Genomic DNA, 19,759 nt, shown 5'->3' with positions numbered 1-19,759 from the left:
TGTACATTGAGCACGATTTTTTATTGTTAAACAACGCACAGAAGAAATCTCTCACCGGCACCACCTTGGAGGTCAAATGTTATACCTATTTCGGGTATGTGCCACTGGTGGTTACGTACTATGAAGAACGCACTAGCCAGGCCATAAGGAGCTTCGCCACTAAAAGAGATAAGTCTAGGCATAGCCTCCTATATTTTTTTGTGCCCGCGCATTAGCGCTAAATACATACGCGCCATCCGTCCCTTATAGTTTTGGCGCTCGCCGCCAGATGCCGCACCGATCCCATAATAACAGCAGACGACGCGGCCTATGCACGCTTGCGTTTATGACGGTCTAGAAACCGTCTACATTGCATTGGATTATGCGTATACGTTAAGAAGTGCGCACACACCAAATTTTTAACACAAGCACTGTATGCAGAATGCAATGTGAGCTTTGTTATTTGATTTCGCGCTCAAAGCTTGAGCACTTTTCGAGACAATGGTTTGACATGAAAATCTTTTGCCAAGTCGTGTTTGTCAGTCACACTCGTCGCGAAGTTCAGAAAAAGTGGGCGGAGAAACTTCACGAGCACAACCTCCAAAAGTTTTTTATGATGTCCCGGGGTCGAGCACTTGAGTTTGTCACGTTTCTGTAGTATTTGCGCGGCGTTGTCAACGGCAGCCTTCAGTGGCTGATTCATCTTTCTCGCTCTTGCGAGGAAAACTTCCGCGTAATTCTTTAGAGAATTTAGAACCATTACGAGCTCAGTTGACGGATACAGGAGTACACCTGGAGTACATCTCCACATTCAATCAGAACATGCTCCGCCGTTTCCTTATCTTTCCCGCAGCATGTGCATTGTTCTTCTTCTTTACTGAATCTTGCTTTATAACTACGCGTTCTAAGGCAACCCGATCTCGCTTCAAACAGTAAAGCGCTTCCCCTTGAATTATCGTAAAATGCCTCCCTCCTTATTTCATTTTTGCCCTTTCGGTAGTTACTCAAAGCCGGTTTTTTCTCCATAGCTGCCATCAATTCTCTCGTTTTGCGCCTCGGCGCTCCCCCAGGAGCGCTCGCATCCCATAATAGCTCGGGGGACGGCGCTGAGGGACCGACCGCTCGGGCACAAAGTTATAGAGGAGGCTATGGTCTAGGTGTTGGTTCACTGAATAATACAGTTAGATGGCGCTAGCCGCCACCCAATTTAAAGGGCTCAACCACATCAATTCAATCATCCATCCATGAGAGAGGGCTCGTAGTCGTAGCGGCTGTTCTACTTTTGGTGCTAGCTGTTAGGTGTTTTGAGGTGATAGTACAGTCGTAGGGGTTCTGTGGTACACTGTTAGGGTGGCCAGAATCACCCTAACAGTGTACTAGAATACTTCTAATACACTCTAGTTCCATCAAAGTGGTTGCGCACGCGAAGCGCATTTTACTCTGTGATTTTACGTGAGCCGTCGTTGAATGAAGTCGCATCCCGGTCGCTCGCAATGTGCAGCTTTTCCGCGTCATTCGTCTACCTTATCCTTGATACGCGGCATCCCCATCCTACGTTCACGTTTCTAAGAACGGCTGGCGCTGGACGGAGAACATCGTCGATCCCAGCGGCACCCCTTGCGCTGCGTGCGACTGAACGAGTACTGGTGGCCCAGACGATGTACTGTTTCAGAACTTCCCACGTGAGAAAAAACAGGCTGCTCACTGGATCGCTGCGGTAAAAGGAAGTGATTTCAAGTTTCGAGAATAACTGTTTTGTGCTCGAAACAATTTCGGGATAGTAACAAGTGCTTATCGTTAATGCCTGTAATGGGAACCCCAGTGAAATCCGCTTTTTTGAAGCATGGCGTGGTGCCATCGACCAACGTTAATGAACAGAATGCATCGGAGCCACCGAGGGCAGTACTCATGGAGACGCCTAAACTTGAGGTAATATTTCGAGCTTACTAGGGGCACCCCAGGTGAAAATGTATAACTGGGAATCCAACTGGGACGAGTTGGCAATGCAATGCTATTGAGAACATATGTCCAGTCGGAAACGGGTACCATTCCCATTTGGGGCTAAAGTGGATGTATGCTTTAGCCATGTCAAATAATCTTGAACTTGCAAATAATGATCATTCTAATCACATCCGTGGCACATTAAACACTCTAAAAGATTCCATGGTAAGTATAGAAGATGATCATGAATTAATAATATGACACAAATATTACACCTTGGTGGTATAATTTGCTGCTGTAGCTGGCACACCAGCACTGTGATTGCACATTCCGCTCAATGCTTTCTTTCACTCGGCTTTTGTGCAGTCCTGTATTTTCTCAGTTTACATACTGGTCAGGTGTTGTGTTGCTGACGAATCTGTTATTCACCTTTTGATCCATAAAACAGTGTTGCTGCGAAATAAAGAGGTGACATGCCACATGCATGTCTGAGAATAGCCATATCAATTTAATATACATAGACAGCAGACGAATCTTCTAAACAAAAATGCTACGAACAAAATCAGCAGAGATCATGGCCGACCTGATTCGACTTTTTAAAAATTACCTTAGTAGAAAAAAAAAAACTATGGGTAGTAAGGAGATAAGATATCTATATCTCTAATTGAATGCATGTGCCCACTAATGCAACAGGTGCGGGAATATTCATTTGCAGTGCAAATACAGGCATATAAGCATTCTTTTTTAAACGTAAGACGTGGACGGAGCTACAAGTTCAAATGGCTTTACTTCATAGTTTTTAGGCATGTCGTCCTATATGCAAGTATTTCATGCAACTTATTTATGTCATGCCTCAAAATAAATCGCAACAAATTTGTAAGCACTTTGCACGAACCCATAAACAGAGCAGTGCCAAAAAGCATTTGATTACAATGCGATGTTCGATATTGTCAACACACTGAAAACACTCTGCCCTGCTTATATTTACATCTTCTCCTGTATACCACTCAAAGCATAAGTGGTATATAGTTAACTACCAATGACTGCATCGCAGACAAGGCAGGCGTCACAGCATTCTCCACACGGTGGTTTCATGCATATATTCATGTTGTCATAGGCGAAACACTTGCGGCGCTTGCTTCAAGTGATAAACTCTTCGGGAACTGAAAATGTTGAACACTAATTAAAAAAAATCTAAATTATGCTCACCATCAGTCTGCTTTTTTTCAAAAACAGGAGAACTACGCACCGCGTCAATGGCTCAGTAGCAAGTGTGTGCAGCGCAGTAATAGCAATGCTGCACACAAGACTATCAAGCACGCATGCACCCAGTGAGACAGTGGCAATATTAACCTACAGCATCAATCGAAACCTGCTTCACCTGTCTTTATGACAAACGGTGATGGAAGAAAAAAGATTGGCATAAGTTCTTTAGTATTAGATTAATGTACTGATGTTAGAACAAGCTCACCTTTGGTTTCATTGTGTTACACATTTGCACAATGGAATAATCAATGATTGTATAAGGTTTTAAAAAATACAAATCTGGTCAAGGAAAGAAGTGTACATTTTAAGGGTTCAGTGTTTTTTGTCAGATACAATATTAATTAGATATAATAAAACCTAACCTTCGCACTTGTATCTACAAAACGCTAGGTCACTCTGTTTTGTGCACATTTAGGATAACTGCATGACCTCGCAGTTTTTCACCGACTTAGCACAGAACAGAACGCTGTATCTCGCTAAATGACATCGTTCTTTGAGGTTTCACAATAGACATCCATGCCAAGGAAAGTATAGAGTATGTTATTAGAATTGTAATGTAAGCGTAAAAAAAATGGATGAAAAGATAACTTCCCGTGGGCTAACCTGTCAGCTTCGACTAGTGCATTCAATACTCTACCAATTGAGCCACCTAAGTGGCTACCCCCCCTTCCCCCCCTGTCCACTTTATGGGAAACATATGTGCATTAAGTGTAGGGGCGTCAGTCAGTGTCGCCTGTAACCATGCAGCGAGTGTGGAACAAGTAAAGCTGTTCATATTATTCTAATGGGACTGCTTACTTCTACAATGTTAACCTCCCCGAGTTATTCTTTTAATCTATTTCTCTCTCTATTGCAATCGACTAAAAACAATGCGAAGAGAGAAGAGGATGACGCCTAAACCCAATAAAATAGTTCATTCGAAAATCATGAGATGCTGTTTTCTTTTTTTCTCATCGTCCTATCGCCCCGCCGCGGTAGTCTAGTGGCTAAGGTACCTCACTCGGCTTCTGACCTGAAGGTTCGTGGGATGGAATCCCGGCTGCGGGGGCTGCATTTCCGATGGAGGCGTAGATGTTGTAGGCCTGTGTGCTCAGATTTGGTTGCACGTTAAAGAACCCCAGGTGGTCGAAATTTGCGGAGCCCTCCACTACGGCGTCTGTCATAATTATATGGTGGTTTTGGGACGTTAAACCCCACATATCAATCAATCAATCTTATCTTCCTATCCCCTGTTTTAATACCCGTGCCTAACTATTTTACTAGGCCAGTGATCCACTACCATTATGCAAGTAGGACACATAAACTCTTATATGTGAGCCCATTTGCTCATTATGATTGATTGATATGCAGGGTTTAACATTCCTAAACCGCCATATGATTATGAGAGATGCCGTAGTGGAGGGCTTTGGAAATTTCAACCACTTGGGATTCTTTAACGTGTACCCAAATCTGAGTACACTGGCCTACAGCATTTTTTCCTCAATCGAAAATGCAGCCGGCACCGCCGGGATATTTCCTCAATCGGGGCCAGCGATGCTATGTCATATACATCGAAGTTCATTCTTTTTTCGCTCATTGTGAAAGGTACTGTGAAGAATTGTACAACCAGAACAACTGTTCCTATTTCCAGTTAGGGCATAACATTACTTGCTTCCAAAGTTACTGGTTCTAATTTCATACTGGCACCAGCTGCTTCCAGTTCAACTGGTTATGGTTGCCATTGGTGGTCATTTGAGTTGTAATATAAAGCAGCTGCTGACTGCAACTAGTTGCAACTGGAATCATCTGGGGCGGGTTAGTTTCCAAATGGGACCAGTCGATCTGCAACTGGAACCATTTAGTTCAGTTATTACCAGTTGAATTCCGAATTATGCATTATCATTTAGGATATATATTTCTTTACATAAGGGACAGTATCTCAATGAAAAGTGTGTAATGAAGGGAGACACAATAGATCCAAGGCCATTGACCGCATGCCTACAGGTACTTTTCTGGGCCTCAGATTGGGAAGAGTTAGGCTTTGCTGTTTATCAACATCATCATCTTCATCAGCCTGACTACGTCCACTGCAGTACAAAGGCCTCTCCCGTGTTCCGCCAGTTAACCCGGTACTGCACTTGCTGATGCCAATTTATACCTGCAAACTTCTTAATCTCATCTGCCCACCTAACCTTCTGTCTCCTTCTAACCCGCTTGCCTTCTCTGGGAATCCAGTTAGTTACCCTTAATGACCAGCGGTTATCCTGTCTACGCGCTACATGCCCGACCCATGTCCATTTCTTCTTCTTGATTTCAACTATGATATTCTTAACCCCCGTTTGTTCCCTAATTCACTCTGCTTTCTTCTTGTCTCTTAAGGTTACGTCACATTCCTACATTCAAAGAAAGTGCAGAAAAAGCGTATCTCCTCGTGTTAAGATTGCGTATTGCTAGCATCTGTTAAAACTAAACCTGACTCCAGGCTGTCCAGTCTATAGTAGTCAACTACAATGTTTGCAGAGGTAACTTTCAGCAGTACCTCGCTCAACATGGCTCTGTATAGCATAGCGCTTATTCCAAGGTATGCAAGTCGTCTCTGGTTCACTTGTAGTTCATTGTATGGCATCCGCAATGCTGATTTGTTGTTCGATAACCTGACGAGCTTTAGTTTGCAGAGCCCCTCCAGGTGCTTCTGCTCGATTCTTTTGATATTTCGAAATGTTTATTTTAATATTTGAAGTGTGTCCTGGTATGATGAATCTGTGGCCTGAATTCTGCTGACTGCTCGAGCAGCAAATAGCAAAATAAGATCGTGGAAGCCATCCACATTGGACAAGCTCAGGTTATTGTGCATGAAGTGTGAGAACATCCTGCAATAAGCCTGCCATTGGGCTTAACTTCTGTCGAAGCACAAAAGTTTCAACTTGGGCAATTGTGCACCAAAGTCACATATAGGACATGTTCGTTTTCTCTCTCAGGTCGCTAGCGGGCTCCTATTAGTGGTTGTTGGCGGATGCATTATCGAATCTGGTGAGGAGACCTTGAGCGTGTCAATATGGTGTTCAAGCAGGGCCAGAGCACTGGTGGCAGTGTCTTCATATTCTATGATATAATCGTAGTCACTGGCCACCAGCTTCTCTGTCAGGAAGGTTTCGAGCTCGGCATTCAGCACATCTAACTTCATTTTTACCACTTTTAACTGTGTAGGGCACGAAGTGTCAATAAGTTCAACTGTTCTAATTGAATTATTGGCTCTCCTCATTCACAATCCTCCTACTCTTGGATTGGTGAGACGCCCGCTTGTTCTTGGCACGTTTCATAACGATCTGGTTGTAGAAAGATGACCCATATTAAACGCAACAGCCCGTTGGATGAAGGCCGGAATAAACGGGGCGGAAAATTCCTTCTGCAGCCTTTATTGGTGCACTCCGGTAGACCGTCATAACATGGCATCTGTAGAACAGTCCAAACAAGTCATGTCTGAACTCCACTACTACCCTCTTTGTCTTTCAGTCCAGGATACATATCATTCCCAACATATGCATTTAATTAGAAGTGTGTGCTGCTTTTTCGTCGCCGTCTTCACCCGAACAACGACCCGCCTGCAATCTTGTCGGATATAAGCGTCGTGGGCGTCCTTAAAGTACTCGAGACATTGTAATAAAAAGAATAATTTACTTACACATAATCTTCTGCTTGCCACACATGCTAAAAACTGCATAAGTGTTTCTGTCCCGCCGTCGTCCTCTTTGACTAGCTCTTAATAGGGCCCATGCATTTCTAACATTCAGCCATCCTAAAGCGACTTAAAGTTCTTGTTCAGGTCTTTTGGCAAAATTACCCAATTGCTTTTCCATGCAAATGCTCGGCCATTCTGTTAAAATACTTTCTTAATCACACACAATAGAAACAAGATAAACAAGGAACAAACAAAACACACAGGAAAACAGCTGGACCTATACCCTGATGCGATAAGTTCTTCATGGCAAGCATAAGTTTGCCCGTTCATAGCATGAAACTTTCAAGAAAATGTCGTACTTTTCGGCCATCTTGACTGACTTGACCTTACGGAAAGCCACAACACAAAGTGAAGAAATGAAATCTTTTGCACCAGACAAAAACACCTCATTGCGATCCTCTTCAGACGACGAGCCATTTGTTTTACTAGGTCCCGGCTTCACGATGCTCATGTCCTCTTTTTCAGAATTCTCCCTGCCACTTCCGATTCAACCAGTGACTTGTCGTCAGTTATGTCTTCTTGGTATGGCTGGCCTTTCGGTGTTTTGTTTTGTGCAAGCTCTCTGTCCTTCTGCTGATTATTATCTGTCACCTTTTGTCCGTTGGCTGCTTCATCTTCTTTCTTGTTCATTCCTTCTTACCGGCCTTTTCCTGCTGTTTCTTTTAGCACTTTGGGTTTTCACTTCACTCTCGCCGTCTCACTGTCTTTTCTCACAGCTCCGCGTTGGGAGTTCATTTTCTTTTCTTTGCCTTCAGCTTGGGCTGTGTCCTTGCCTTTCGGGTTTCTTGTTTCTCTGGCAGACATATTCGGCTTTAATTCTTCGCCTACCTTCATTTTCGGTGTTTCACTGTCTCCGGAATTCTCGACATGTGGCGGGACTTGTTTGAAAAATGGGATCACGTGTCCTTTAGAGGTCGCACCAGGCACAACTTTTAGTTCTTGTAGACTCGGGGCATTGTCTGCTTTTGCCTGGGCGCTTCCTGTAGAGAACAGACGACGGCCTATCGTGTAGACTTCGGTCTCTGGTGTGACGTGTTGGTCGACAGGCGGCAATGGTTGACATCGTTCCGCTCCTTGGTTCGCGTCGGCTGTTAATCTTTTTTGCTGTGGTAGCAGGCAGGTAGTGTTTTGAACTTGAAGGTGGTTTGGGGCTTGGTTGCATGTGCCGAAAAATCCAGTCATTCCCGTTCGATGCGTTCGGGCTTCAAGATGTCGTGCAGTAGGTCGTTGACAACGTCATACATTCTACCTAAGAGCATGGTGCATAGTTCACGAGACCTCAGCCTCGAGATAACTTGTTCTCCCGTATCCGTAAAGTCAAGGTTAACTTCTTGAGACCGACGCACCTTAAAGTGGAAGTAAGCACTCATGCTCTCATTACGCTGTTGAACGTGCTCTAGCATCTTGCGCCATCGTTCTGCAATCAGAGTCTGGCTGACGAAGGTACGATGAAAGCGCTCCTCGAATTCTTCTCCTCGACGTGATCTGGGAACTCCTTGGGCGGTACCAGTCCTTGGCAGCTCGTGCCGATTCGGCCTTGGTCGTTTCCAGCGTGTAGGCTGTTTCCAACCGTGAAGATTTGACGAATGCTTTCGATCCATTCAAGTGCTGCTAAACTGTCTTCGCAGCCGTCGAAGGCACTGATATCGTGACTTAGGTCGGGAATCTCCCAGAACGTTGACGCTGGCTGATGTTGGGCTGCGCCGGCCAAAGCCAGTCGTTCCAGCAGGGTCGATAGCAGTCTCGCCTTTTCTTGAATAATTTGTAGTAGTTCATGAGCCGTGATTGTGTCTTCATGACCAAAGCCTGTACCTCCTGCAGCAGTTGAGTTGTCCCTTCGTTCCATTTAGGATTACGTTAACCAGCTATGTAAACTGACCAAAACTCACATTTTTTTCATGTGGCGATAGGATGGAGATCCCACTTGTGAAATATTAGCTTTGCAGGCATCCTTGAAGTACTTCAGACATTGTAATAAAAAGAATAATTTACTCACACATAATCTTCCGCTTGCCACATAGGCTACAAATGCCACACAGGCTAAAAACTGCATGAGCATCTCTGTCACGTCATAGTCCTCTTTCACTAGCTCACAAAAGGGCATGTGCATTTCCAACGCGGATTACGTTTCAACTAAAGAGGGGGGGGGGGGTGCTTGCTCTGGGTATATCAGGATATTAAAATATGAAACTATTGTTAGAATTACCTATCTTTAGAACTATGGAGGTCCATCAACAATACTCATGTTTCTCTTCAATTTTAATGAAGTTGATACAGATTAGCATATTCCAGTATCCGGTAATATTCTAATAGGTTTCTTAAATGAAACATGCAGAAGTAAATATAATAAGTTTGAGTTCTTGAGTGACATCGGTCGCAGTCGGTAAAGGCAATGCTGGATACAGCATCATAAATAAGTATGAGTGCTTTCACTACATCCTTTCAAAAATGCCTGAAAAACATGCATTTCAGTAATTCCGATAAGTTCCTACTTTGATGTGTTTACATGAGTAACTAACTTGTCTTTTCGTGCACTATTTCAGATTCTTAAACGGTTGCTATTTGGAGGCACAGCCATCCTATACCCGCCGAAGGCAAGTCATCGTAGCGAAGGAGATCATGTAAGAAGGCTTTTTTTTTTTTCTCGACAAGGATACTTAGCGTTATCACTTGCAACAACAGGAGCAAATTCATTTCAGGATGACTTTACAAGAGGGCCAGTAGATGGAGCAGCACCAGGTCTGGCTTGTGACTTGGGACAACGCGTGCAAACATCACCAGAGCCAGCATGTGAAATGGATGAAGTTACAGAGAAATCAGTTCAAGTGCAACTATATACCCGCCATGAAGCATCCCAAGCAAATGAAAACAAAATTCTATCAACAAGTGCTACGCAAACAGAACCACATGCTTTTTCTTCAGGTAAGCTTTCGAATTTGCCAATTTGGGCACTAGGGTGCCTTAGCAGCATATCACAATGTTACACGAAGTGAGGTTGGCAGCTCACTGCTTTAGAATCCGACCGGATATCATTCTTCAGAATGCTGATGTAAGGGAATATGGTTGCTGCAGCTAGCAAAGCCACTTTTGTGCGGCCTGTTGGTTTACTGCAATGTAATACGTGAGAGTGTAAGTACAGTGTGTACAAAGGTATGATCTATTTTAAGACAGCCCGCAACCACACTTGTTTATTCAGTGTTTGCAGTTGTAGCCTGAGCAACTCCCCCCCCCCTGTGCGTGAACCCTCGTTCACTTGCTTTCATGTGATAGAGGTGGCCAGAGCATTTAATCTCTGCTTGAGCGGCAACAGTGCGCACCCCTCACATGCTTTTCACTAAGGCTTAAAAGATACGTTGTGCTCAATGACTATATCCACTCAGGCTTTATATATAACCTGATGGCACGAGAGGTCGCGGCTGCTGTCCACATGGCGTTGATCAGTTGTTTGGTCAGTGCTTTGTTGGCTTGATGTGCAAACTTCAGCTTTCTGTGGATGTGCATGCAATAGGTGGCAGTCGTGTAACACACCCAGCTAATGAATAAGGGAACGCTTTCCAATGTGTATATCGGGACCACCATGACTGGTTCTACAAGCATAAGGCAGGCTGTGCGTTTTGCAGGAATGTGTAGTACTTAGATTAGGGAAGGGAGGACCACGTTGCATTGATACTATTGACAGGATGTCACACTCTGTTATCCGCAAACTTATGCTGCTTCCCAATTTTTCAACAAAAGTGTTAAAAAATTTTTAATTATTTCATGAACTTCTTAGTGCTAGCATTTTACCAGAATACAGCAGCCTGTTCCATCTTCCTCGCTGGCTGCATCCTAGAGTATCTGCCAGTGAGTAGGAATTAAATGTTAGCCACATCTCACCTCTGCCTCCAGTTGTTAGTCCCTCTGGTTGCATCATCTCCGTGCCCTTATCAGTTGTTGAGAGCTGGGTCAGGCGGGTCGCGGTATTTCTAGCTGGCCCCCTCGTTCGACCCACTGTCCAACTTTCCAGAGAGAAGAGGTGCTCGTATAAGAAGACAGAGGTTTATTTACATAGTAGAGCTGACGAATAAGAAAAAGAATTGAAACTTCACAAATTATCTTCAACTTCTATAGCCCTACGTCTGCCAACACTGGGGCGCTACCACAAGTGTCAGCAATAAGGTATCCTTCGGTGTAGTGACCTACAAGAAAGGGGAAAGACACCACAAAATACACTTGGGGAAGGCGTAGCCGTAAGTGACAACCAGTAGGGTCGCGAGCACACTGCACGAAGTCAATGCACTCGAAGTGGCTTGATCCTGTGAACTCTCAGTGAAGGAAGAGTCTGAAAGGGAGGATGGGGGAGGGGCTTTTGGAGGGGACAGCCCATTCGAATACATGTGAACTTCCATGTCCGCCCTCAAGTAGAAGAAGCAGTGGTTTAGCAGTATTCTAGCTCTTCAAAGCTGCCACCACACACAGCAAATACCATGAAGGGAAGGTGGTGGTTGACGAATTCTTCGTTGTTTGCTCAAAACCGGTTCATAATGGCATCCTTGTCTCGCTTGGCCACGTCGTAGTCACCCACCTCAAGGAAATTGCATCGACGCTATTAACTCGCTTACCACGTGGTCATCAGGGGCCCTTCTCCTGGAAAAAGATACGCTGGTATTTCTAACCTGTTCGGCTGCATGGTCATCAACCATTTCCACGAACGTGTGTTGCTTTGACATCCATTAGAGGAAGTTTAGGGAGAAGTCCGCAAGTGCGCACAAGCGCACGTGCCCAAATAATTTCTAGAGCCTTTTTTTTTTTTTCAGGCCACACGTTTGTTTCTTGTACGTGTAGTGCCATCCGGTGGTGTAGTGCACAGCCATGAAAGTATATAAACAGGTGTCTTATAGTTCATTGAAAGTGAATGCCTAACCTTGTTTTTTCCAAGTGCATGAAAGCAACAGCTGTCAGTGTTAGACTGTGCTGAGGAGCTTGTGCACGTAACACTATGGGTCACAGACGCGGCATTTACAATGCCCATAGACTGCCATGCCACCTAACAGAACTCAGGAGTGTCCTCTGGAGAATGGTCAGTAGACGACACAATGGCAGCGTTACGGCATAACTTTCTTGTTTGGCAGTGCTAGCAGTGTTAACATGCTAGGATGACACAAACATAGGAGTAGGAGGAGGAGGAATGAAAGAGGAAGGACAGGGTGGTTAGTCAGTTCTCAGACCGGCTGGCTACCCTGTACAAACATTGGAAATTTGCACAATTCCTGCATGATAGAACAAACCAGACATGCTGTGACATGATCAATTTTACTTGTTTTTCCAAGACGCAAAGTTTTCGTGAAAATATGTAGAAACTCGCCCAGAGCGTAGAGGTGTATCAGCTTCGCAAGGTTCTCTGTTGTCATTCAGGTTTGTTAAGGGGAGATGCAGGTCGAAAAACGCGAGTTTTTTTAAAAATTACGGATTTTTTGTTTTTGCCTGTTTTGATAAGATTAGTACCTCTACTGTTATGAAAAAAGTAATACAGGTCGAGACTTAACTGGAAATGCTTTAAAATTGCATCTAAAGAGCACAAGGTGCCTGTTAAGAGGTCGAAAGTGTGGAGTCTTCGAGCATCTTGCCGCCGATAATGCACCTCCGCTCGCCATTGTTGATCGCATGAGTCGAAGAGTCGAGCCTCACTCTTCAAATAACAGTTTCTCTTGCAGATGCAGCACATGAAATAATAAAAAGAAGCACGAATAAGCATGAATAATAAAAAGAAGCTTCTGCGCGTTTTTCGAGCGCCACGACTGGCTTATCACGTAGTACGGATCGGGGACCGCTATTGGGTGCTGCGCGTCTGTATGTGCTGTGAAACCTATTTTCGGGGTCCATGTCTTGTTGAGCAGCGCAGCTGAACAATGCTTTTCTCGTGTAATTATCTTCGTTATGGAGGAAAAAAGTCATTGCTTGCAAGTGAAAGCCGTTGTGCAGCATGCTCTGTAGGAATAGGCTACAAGTAGCTGGTCTGATTTGCGGCAGTTAATTTGTTGGCTTGCAAAAGCCAATACGTAAAAAGTCATTCACACACGTCAGCCGGAAAGTTCGTGATGCGGCAGTGGATGACGTCAGCGTTAATCTTGCAAGGTTGGAAGAGCTCGCAGTGAGAGAACGCTGCCTCAAAATTTGCTCTGAACATATGATACATCCTCTGTGTGTGCGACATCCGGAGTGTGTGAAAGGCGGGTCCTTTCTGTCCAGATGAAGCGGCAGGTGATCTTTCAGATAGTTGCAATTCGCCGACAGACATAGATGCCGATCCTTCAGAAAAACAAGCATACACAAAAAGTGCGGCAAAGTGGCTTGTGTGGTACCGACAAAGGTCCTTCAAACGAGTCAATGGCGTGAACACGCGCTCCAGCTGGGCACACACAAATAGAAAGAGCAGCTTCGACTGCATTGGCTAGTTTAGGAAAATATTCAAGACCCCTGATCTCTTCTATATATATCTCTTGTGTCATTGTGGTGGCCCTCCCCCCGTCTTCTACTCCAAGTTTAATACACCGCGAACTCTATCGTAACCAGCATAACCCCAAGAACGTGCGGACATGCTTATAATTTTTCAAGAGAAATTGAGGGCAGCACATTTGGCGGGCGCCCAATCTCTCCACACAGGCAGGGTCATGGTGGCGCAGGGCAGTGATAGGGCACTGAAGACACTGGCCCCTCCTAGTGGGGGTGCGCGAGCTGACCCACGAGGTGTGCTCCTCTACATTCGATGTGAAGGAAAGCCTGCCTGCAGCAACCTCTCTGCAGAATTCTGACCTGCAGTGCCCTTTCCTACGCCACACCGATTTCTCCTGCCACCAGTGACATTAGCCAGGGGGAACCAGCTTGCTGTCTCACCTGACATGCTTCCAGAGGACCTGCGGGATGCCCTCATCAGGAACCACTTGGCTAATCTGCAGGCAGAAGCATAGTACATTCCACAGAATCACCCGCTGCGAGCCAGCTGCCTCGAAAGCATTCATCTCATAGTCTTGACCCTTTCACTGTTTACAAACACAGGCTCTTGATGGCATCCGGTTTTGCCCACAGGTGTGCCTTAATAGCATCGGTGGGCAAGAACAGGTTTAGAAAAGAGCCGACTGATTTTCTACAGTTTTCTTTCCTTAATAGCAAAATATATTTAAATGGGTGTTCTTTTGAACTACATAAAAATTATACGAGATTTCCTGAACTTTATGCACATTCCTTTCATCTGAAAAACTACAAAGAGACTTTCCTTCCCTTGAAAAAAATTTTTAAAAAAACTTGAAAACATGCTTTCAGTTTCAACATTAGAAGCTGGTAAATGAGGTGATCGGAAGATTGTTAGCATTGAAACGTATGAGATTTTCTAGTCTTTTTTTTCCGTGTTTCTGCATAATGCTATTGAAATCGAGAAAGTAATGAATTTTATTGCAGTGCCTGAATTTCAATTGTTGACATGAAGAAATTTTGCTTATGTTACAAATTAATTATTTAGACTAGAAGTCTAAACGAGCAGCAAGAGTGGGAAGATGAAAACAATAAGTGAAAAATTCGAAACCACAGTGTGGGTGTTCGAGTCAATTTTTCGGCAAGAAGCCTTGAGGTCGCGGGTTCGATTCCCGGCTGCGGCGGCTGCATTTCCGATGGAGGCGGAAATGTTGTAGGCCCGTGTACTCAGATTTGGGTGCACGTTAAAGAACCCCAGGTGGTCAAAATTTCCGGAGCCCTCCACTACGGCGTCTCTCATAATCAAATGGTGGTTTTGGGACGTTAAACCCCACAAATCAATCAATCAAGAAGCCTTGAAAATGACAAGTCCACTTGTTGTGACTTCGGCTCCAGCACACACACCATGTTTATGATTATACATGGTTCACACTGAACATGGAATGACAAAATAATAATGCATCCTTTTGTTTTTGCATGTCTGTCCATGCTGAGTAAAGCAGTTATGCAGATATGTTGCCGAAATGTTTAGTAGTGGGAATTTGCTTAGATACTGCAAGATGTAATTAATCATATGTAAAAGACTTTGTGTTCCTTGGTTATCGTTGTGCTCTCATTGAAACTGTATAGAGACTTTGGTGAAAATGTGTAAACTTTGGCAGTAATATATATATAGTTGCTGCGGTAGTGCATAAATGTGTTTATTTTTTGCTGTCACACGTTGCGCCACATAAACATAATTCACTGATATTTTTTTATTGTGCTTGATGTGTTGCAATAGGAAGTGGTGATTTCTATGCAACGTTTTGTGAATACTTCTCTACAAACAGAATTAGAGGAAGTAGTTTAACAGGTTAGTTTTTATTTGTGCACATTCAGATACTTTCGAATTTTGTGATATAGTATTATAGTTTTTGGCAACTGTTGTTTGCATGTGTTGATTATAGAATTTATACGCAGCAATAGGGTAATTTTCGTAACACTTGCTCTGTCTGTGTCCTTTATTTATTTGTTTATTTATTTATTTATTTATTTATTTATTTATTTATTTATTTATTTATTTATTTATTTATTTACATTATCCTCAGGGTCCACAAAGGCGTTACAGAGGGGGTGGGTAATATAACAAAAATGCAGAAATAACAGAATACAATAATACAACCAATTAATTAGAATACATGTTCAAACGAAATTCAATTATTAGAGGCTTAAGATATGATCGGTTAATGCAGTCTTGAAGGATGACACGTCCTCAATGGAGGCCATGGAGGCAATTTGTCATAACAGTTCCTTTGGCTTGTGTGAGAAGAGATTAACATTTATTTCTTTTACATGCACAGCAGCCCATGTGTATTGCCTGCTGCTGTAGTGCAGTTCCATGTAGTGTATGACACATAATTTGCATTGCCTTTGTGGGTTCTCAATGGCTTTTCAGGCTCCTTATTCTGTGTCTACTTGGAACGGTCTTCTTCACTAGCATCTGTACGAAGCAGACTTCATTCCTGCCTGCAGTGCACCTATGTGACCGTGGACAAATCAACTATGAACAGGCACCTTCAGAAACACATGGGCGAGCCCCCCTTCCAGTGCCACTTTTGTCCAGCTGCATTCATTTGCAAGTCCAAGCTGGTGGATCACCTGCACACCCACACAGGGGAGCGGCCCTTCTCCTGTGTTTACTGCAGTGCATCCTTTGCGAGGAAAAACACCCTCATTAGACACATCCGCAGGCATACAGGAGAGCGGCCTTACTCCTGCGTTCGCTGCAATGCATGTTTTACAGACAAATGCAACCTCACTGACCACATGCGCACTCACTCAGGCGAGCGTCGATTTTCCTGTGTGCACTGCAATGCTTCTTTTGTACATAGAAGCACGCTCAGGCGACACAGTCGCACGCACTTAGGAGAGCGTCTATTTTCCTGTGTCCACTGCAATGCGTCTTTTGTAGAGAAAATCTCCCTCAAGCGACACATCCTAACGCACACAGGTGAGCGGCGCTTTTCCTGTGGCTACTGCACTGCTTCTTTTATACGAAAATACGCACTGGTTCGACACATGCGAAATCACACAAGAGAGCGTCCATTTCCCTGTGTCCACTGTGATGAGTCCTTTGTGCAGAACAGCCACCTCATAAGGCACATGCGAAAGCACACAAGAGAGCGTCCATTTTGTTGTGTCCACTGCGATGCGTCCTTTGTACGAAAAAGCAACCTCGTAAGACACATGCAAAAGCACACTGGAGAGCGACTATTTTCTTGTGTCCACTGCGATGCGTCCTTTCTGCGAAAAAGCCACCTCACAAGACACATGCGAAAGCACACAGGAGAGTATCCATTTTCCTGCGTCCACTGCAATGCATCTTTTGTAGAGAACAGCAACCTCGTACGACACATGCAAATGCACACAGGAGAACGTCCATTTTCTTGCGTCCACTGCAATGCGTCCTTTTTTTGCAAAAGCCATCTTGTAAGACACATGCTAAAACACACATGAGAACATCTATTTTCTTGCATACCTTGTGAGAAAAAGCCACCTCGTAAGACACATCCGCATGCATACTTGATAGCGGCCCTGTTCCTGGCTCTACTCAAATGCATAGTTTTTTGAAGAGAGCCTCATAAAACACATCTGCTTTTTGCAAACAGGAGAGGGTCCATTTTCCTGTGTTCACTGCAATGCATTATGCTCTGTGAAATGCGAACTCATTAGGGACATGCATACTCACCCAGGAAAGGGTCCCTCGTTTGTCCTCAGCAATGTATTCTCTTCAATAAAAGGCCACCTCATTGGGCACACGCGAACCAACGAAGCAGAGCGGCCATTTTCCTATATTCACTGCTACTCACCCCTTTTCCATAGAAAGCCACCTGATCGAACACATTCACACTCACCATAGTTCAGCGAACCCACTCTTCAGTCGACTCACAGACTCAGATCGAGCCGCAAGTCTGAGTGAACCCGTGTGTGTAATATTTTGGCAAGTTTTACTCCAAGCGAGTCTGGTTGAAAAAAAAATTTGTGAAGGTGAGTCAGAGTGAGTTCAGCTCAGGAAAATTTTAGGGACTTGAAGTGTGTGTGAGTCCGAAGAGCAAGATGTGTTTCTTCAGTGACACTGAGAGAACTCCACTTTCCTTTTCGACCTATGGTCATGTCTGCTCATCTTCAATACTACTCTCAGCCTTATCTGGATTCACATTTATGCTCACCTCTATGTGTCATTCATACACCATTTCAATATTTATTGATCAGAGGCATGAATTACGTAAAAACGTCCTTGACCCCCTCTTTGACCCGCTTTTCCACTGCCAACTCTTCCAAGGCAGTTCTTGGTAAGTATATCCTGTGATTGATTGATTGATTGATTAAATTTTTATTTGCATATAAAGTATATCCTGTGTTATCTCTTTCAAGAAAAATGACCTTAGTTGTGTATCAGTACTCATAACACTTATTCGAAGACACTTTACCAAAGGCGCCAAAAAGACAGCCTAATATGTGAGATATTGGTGTTATAGAGCATTGACATCATGGTCGAAAAACAATTCTACACTCTTGGTCAAATCCTGGCTAGAATACATGCCAGCAGGCAGGAAATTTGGTCAAATTATGGTCGCTCCTAGTCGGTTCGTTACACAGCTCCCTAGCAGTGTCCCAGAATAAGTGGCCTATTCTAAATGGCCATCATAATATGCAGGATTTCAAGTGATATTATTTTGGCTAGGCGTACGATGTGCGGTTATGCATGACACTTCAATAGGCAGCCTGGCCCTGACGTGGAAAAAGTATTTTAAAACTTTCGAGGGCGTTTTCTCACTGATTTTGCGGCGAATATTATGGCTACAGGTGATTAGAAAAACTTGGTATCACATTCATCTACACCTGCGAAATTAACATGCAAAGCACAGGTAGCACTGGATTCGAACTCAGGACCACATGCACACGAACCAGATATCTTACCTATTGGGGGGCCTGCATGACCATCATGTAGGTTCCCCATTACCTAGTGCACCACAGTGCCACCACATGAAGGCGAGGTTTTTTTTTTTTTTTTGAGGGGGGGGGGGGGGAGGGGGGTGTCTACCAAGTAGTTTGCAAACGGTCAGCAAAACCTTAACTTTTTTTTTTTGCCAAATGCATTTTTTTGCACGTGTGTTTGGTCAGCGAATAGTTTGTAATGCTTTACGAATGCAACACAACCACAGTGAACGCTTTCGACTCGGACTTCGGTTTGTGGTGCGCCGTTCTGCAAGAATGATTTAACGTCTGTTTTTGCATCCTTTTGATGCTTCCCCATAAACCGCGGGTGTTTTGCTTAATGAGAATTCGCAGATACCCGCGTGATGAGGCTATCTTCAGCTCTCGAAACCTACGTGTGTTTCTCGCATGTGGGTGCTCTTTGGGCGATTTCGCTTATTTCTGTCGCGAGGCACTTGCGTGTCAGTGACATCAGCCTGTTTTAAGACAATGCGCTTTCGCACGTTAACTTTATACTAGTATTTTGGGGAGCCCGCTCTAGCGTTTGCATTTCGTGTGCTCTAACTGCCATGAGCTGTATACTAGGCCTACAGTGCCTTTTATCATTTAGAAAATTTCTTATCTGCGCAATTAGCATTTATGGTCACTATTTCACAATATACAGTGGCTTTCACTCGTTCTCAGTCCTTACTCTTTTACTCGTTTTCACTCTAGACAGTGGCTACTCTTACCCTTTTTCAGCATCACACCGCTGTTGAAGTAAATGCCGATATGCATGCCAAGGTCGGATCTGACGTTTACGAATTACTAGAGCTGAAAGTGCTGCTCCAGTTGCTCCAAACGAGAAATGATGCTCCAAAGTCCAATATTAACTCAATTGTGCTCCAAACCATCTCCGAAATGGTATTGGCAAACTAAAAACAATGAAGTTCAATCATGTGACTGCCCAGTGAGCCTAAACGATACCAAAAGTAAACTGTGTAAACGCTCACCCAAGTGTGCTACTCAGTGGTGTAAATCCAGAAAAATCACAAGAAATGACACAAATCAGGCCATGGTGGCCATTTGTTTTTTTAATAGTTGTTGTAATTTCACTTACATAAAAAATGAAGGGGTTGCGAAAAGGTTGCCCTTAAAATGACAGTGTGAAACTAAGCATCGTCAGCGTAAGTAGATAAGGCCTGCTTGAGCGCTTCCTATCAAAAAAGGTGGAACTCCACGGTACTTGCCAGTGCACCCAGTTAGAACACCTATTCGCGTCCTTGCTGTGCGAAATCGACGCTAGCTTCAACTCTGCATCTCGTGTCATATTAGGCAGCGTTCTTGTGGAATGCGGATCGTGCATAGCAAAGACGCCAATGGGCGTCCCTTGCTTGTGCTAGCAGATGCCGTGCAGTTCCCCATTCCTCGAGAGGCAAAGTGTTTACGCTG

The 19,759-nt window shown here is 44.1% G+C and overlaps 1 protein-coding gene across 2 annotated transcripts; it reads left to right on the top strand.

Annotated features, from left to right (window-relative positions):
• The first annotated feature begins 1,238 nt into the window (after nt 1-1,238).
• Nucleotides 1,239-17,741, top strand: LOC142802722 (uncharacterized). Of its 2 annotated transcripts, none has more exons than XM_075887741.1 (4): nt 1,239-1,908; nt 9,448-9,525; nt 9,604-9,826; nt 15,786-17,741. In XM_075887741.1, the coding sequence occupies exons 1-4, from the start codon at nt 1,780-1,782 to the stop codon at nt 16,844-16,846; spliced, it is 1,491 nt and encodes a 496-aa protein (XP_075743856.1). In that variant the 5' UTR covers nt 1,239-1,779; the 3' UTR covers nt 16,847-17,741. The 2 variants fall into 2 exon arrangements, with proteins under 2 accessions (XP_075743856.1, XP_075743857.1); XM_075887742.1 differs by lacking the exon at nt 15,786-17,741 and adding an exon at nt 13,547-14,658.
• Nucleotides 17,742-19,759: the final 2,018 nt, after the last annotated feature.

The sequence above is a fragment of the Rhipicephalus microplus genome, chromosome 3, assembly GCF_043290135.1.
Source record: "Rhipicephalus microplus isolate Deutch F79 chromosome 3, USDA_Rmic, whole genome shotgun sequence".
NCBI classification, from domain to species: Eukaryota; Metazoa; Arthropoda; class Arachnida; order Ixodida; family Ixodidae; genus Rhipicephalus; species Rhipicephalus microplus.
This window is presented reverse-complemented; position numbering and strand designations above follow the sequence as displayed.

What these genes read in the sequence shown, in the direction of transcription:
- LOC142802722 (XM_075887741.1), top strand. Translation starts at nt 1,780, where the DNA reads ATGCCTGTAATGGGAACCCCAGTGAAATCCGCTTTTTTGAAGCATGGC. An exon ending in ATCGTAGCGAAGGAGATCAT is followed by an intron (nt 9,526 to 9,603) that starts GTAAGAAGGCTT and finishes AATTCATTTCAG; the next exon opens with GATGACTTTACAAGAGGGCC. An exon ending in ACCACATGCTTTTTCTTCAG is followed by an intron (nt 9,827 to 15,785) that starts GTAAGCTTTCGA and finishes ATGGCTTTTCAG; the next exon opens with GCTCCTTATTCTGTGTCTAC.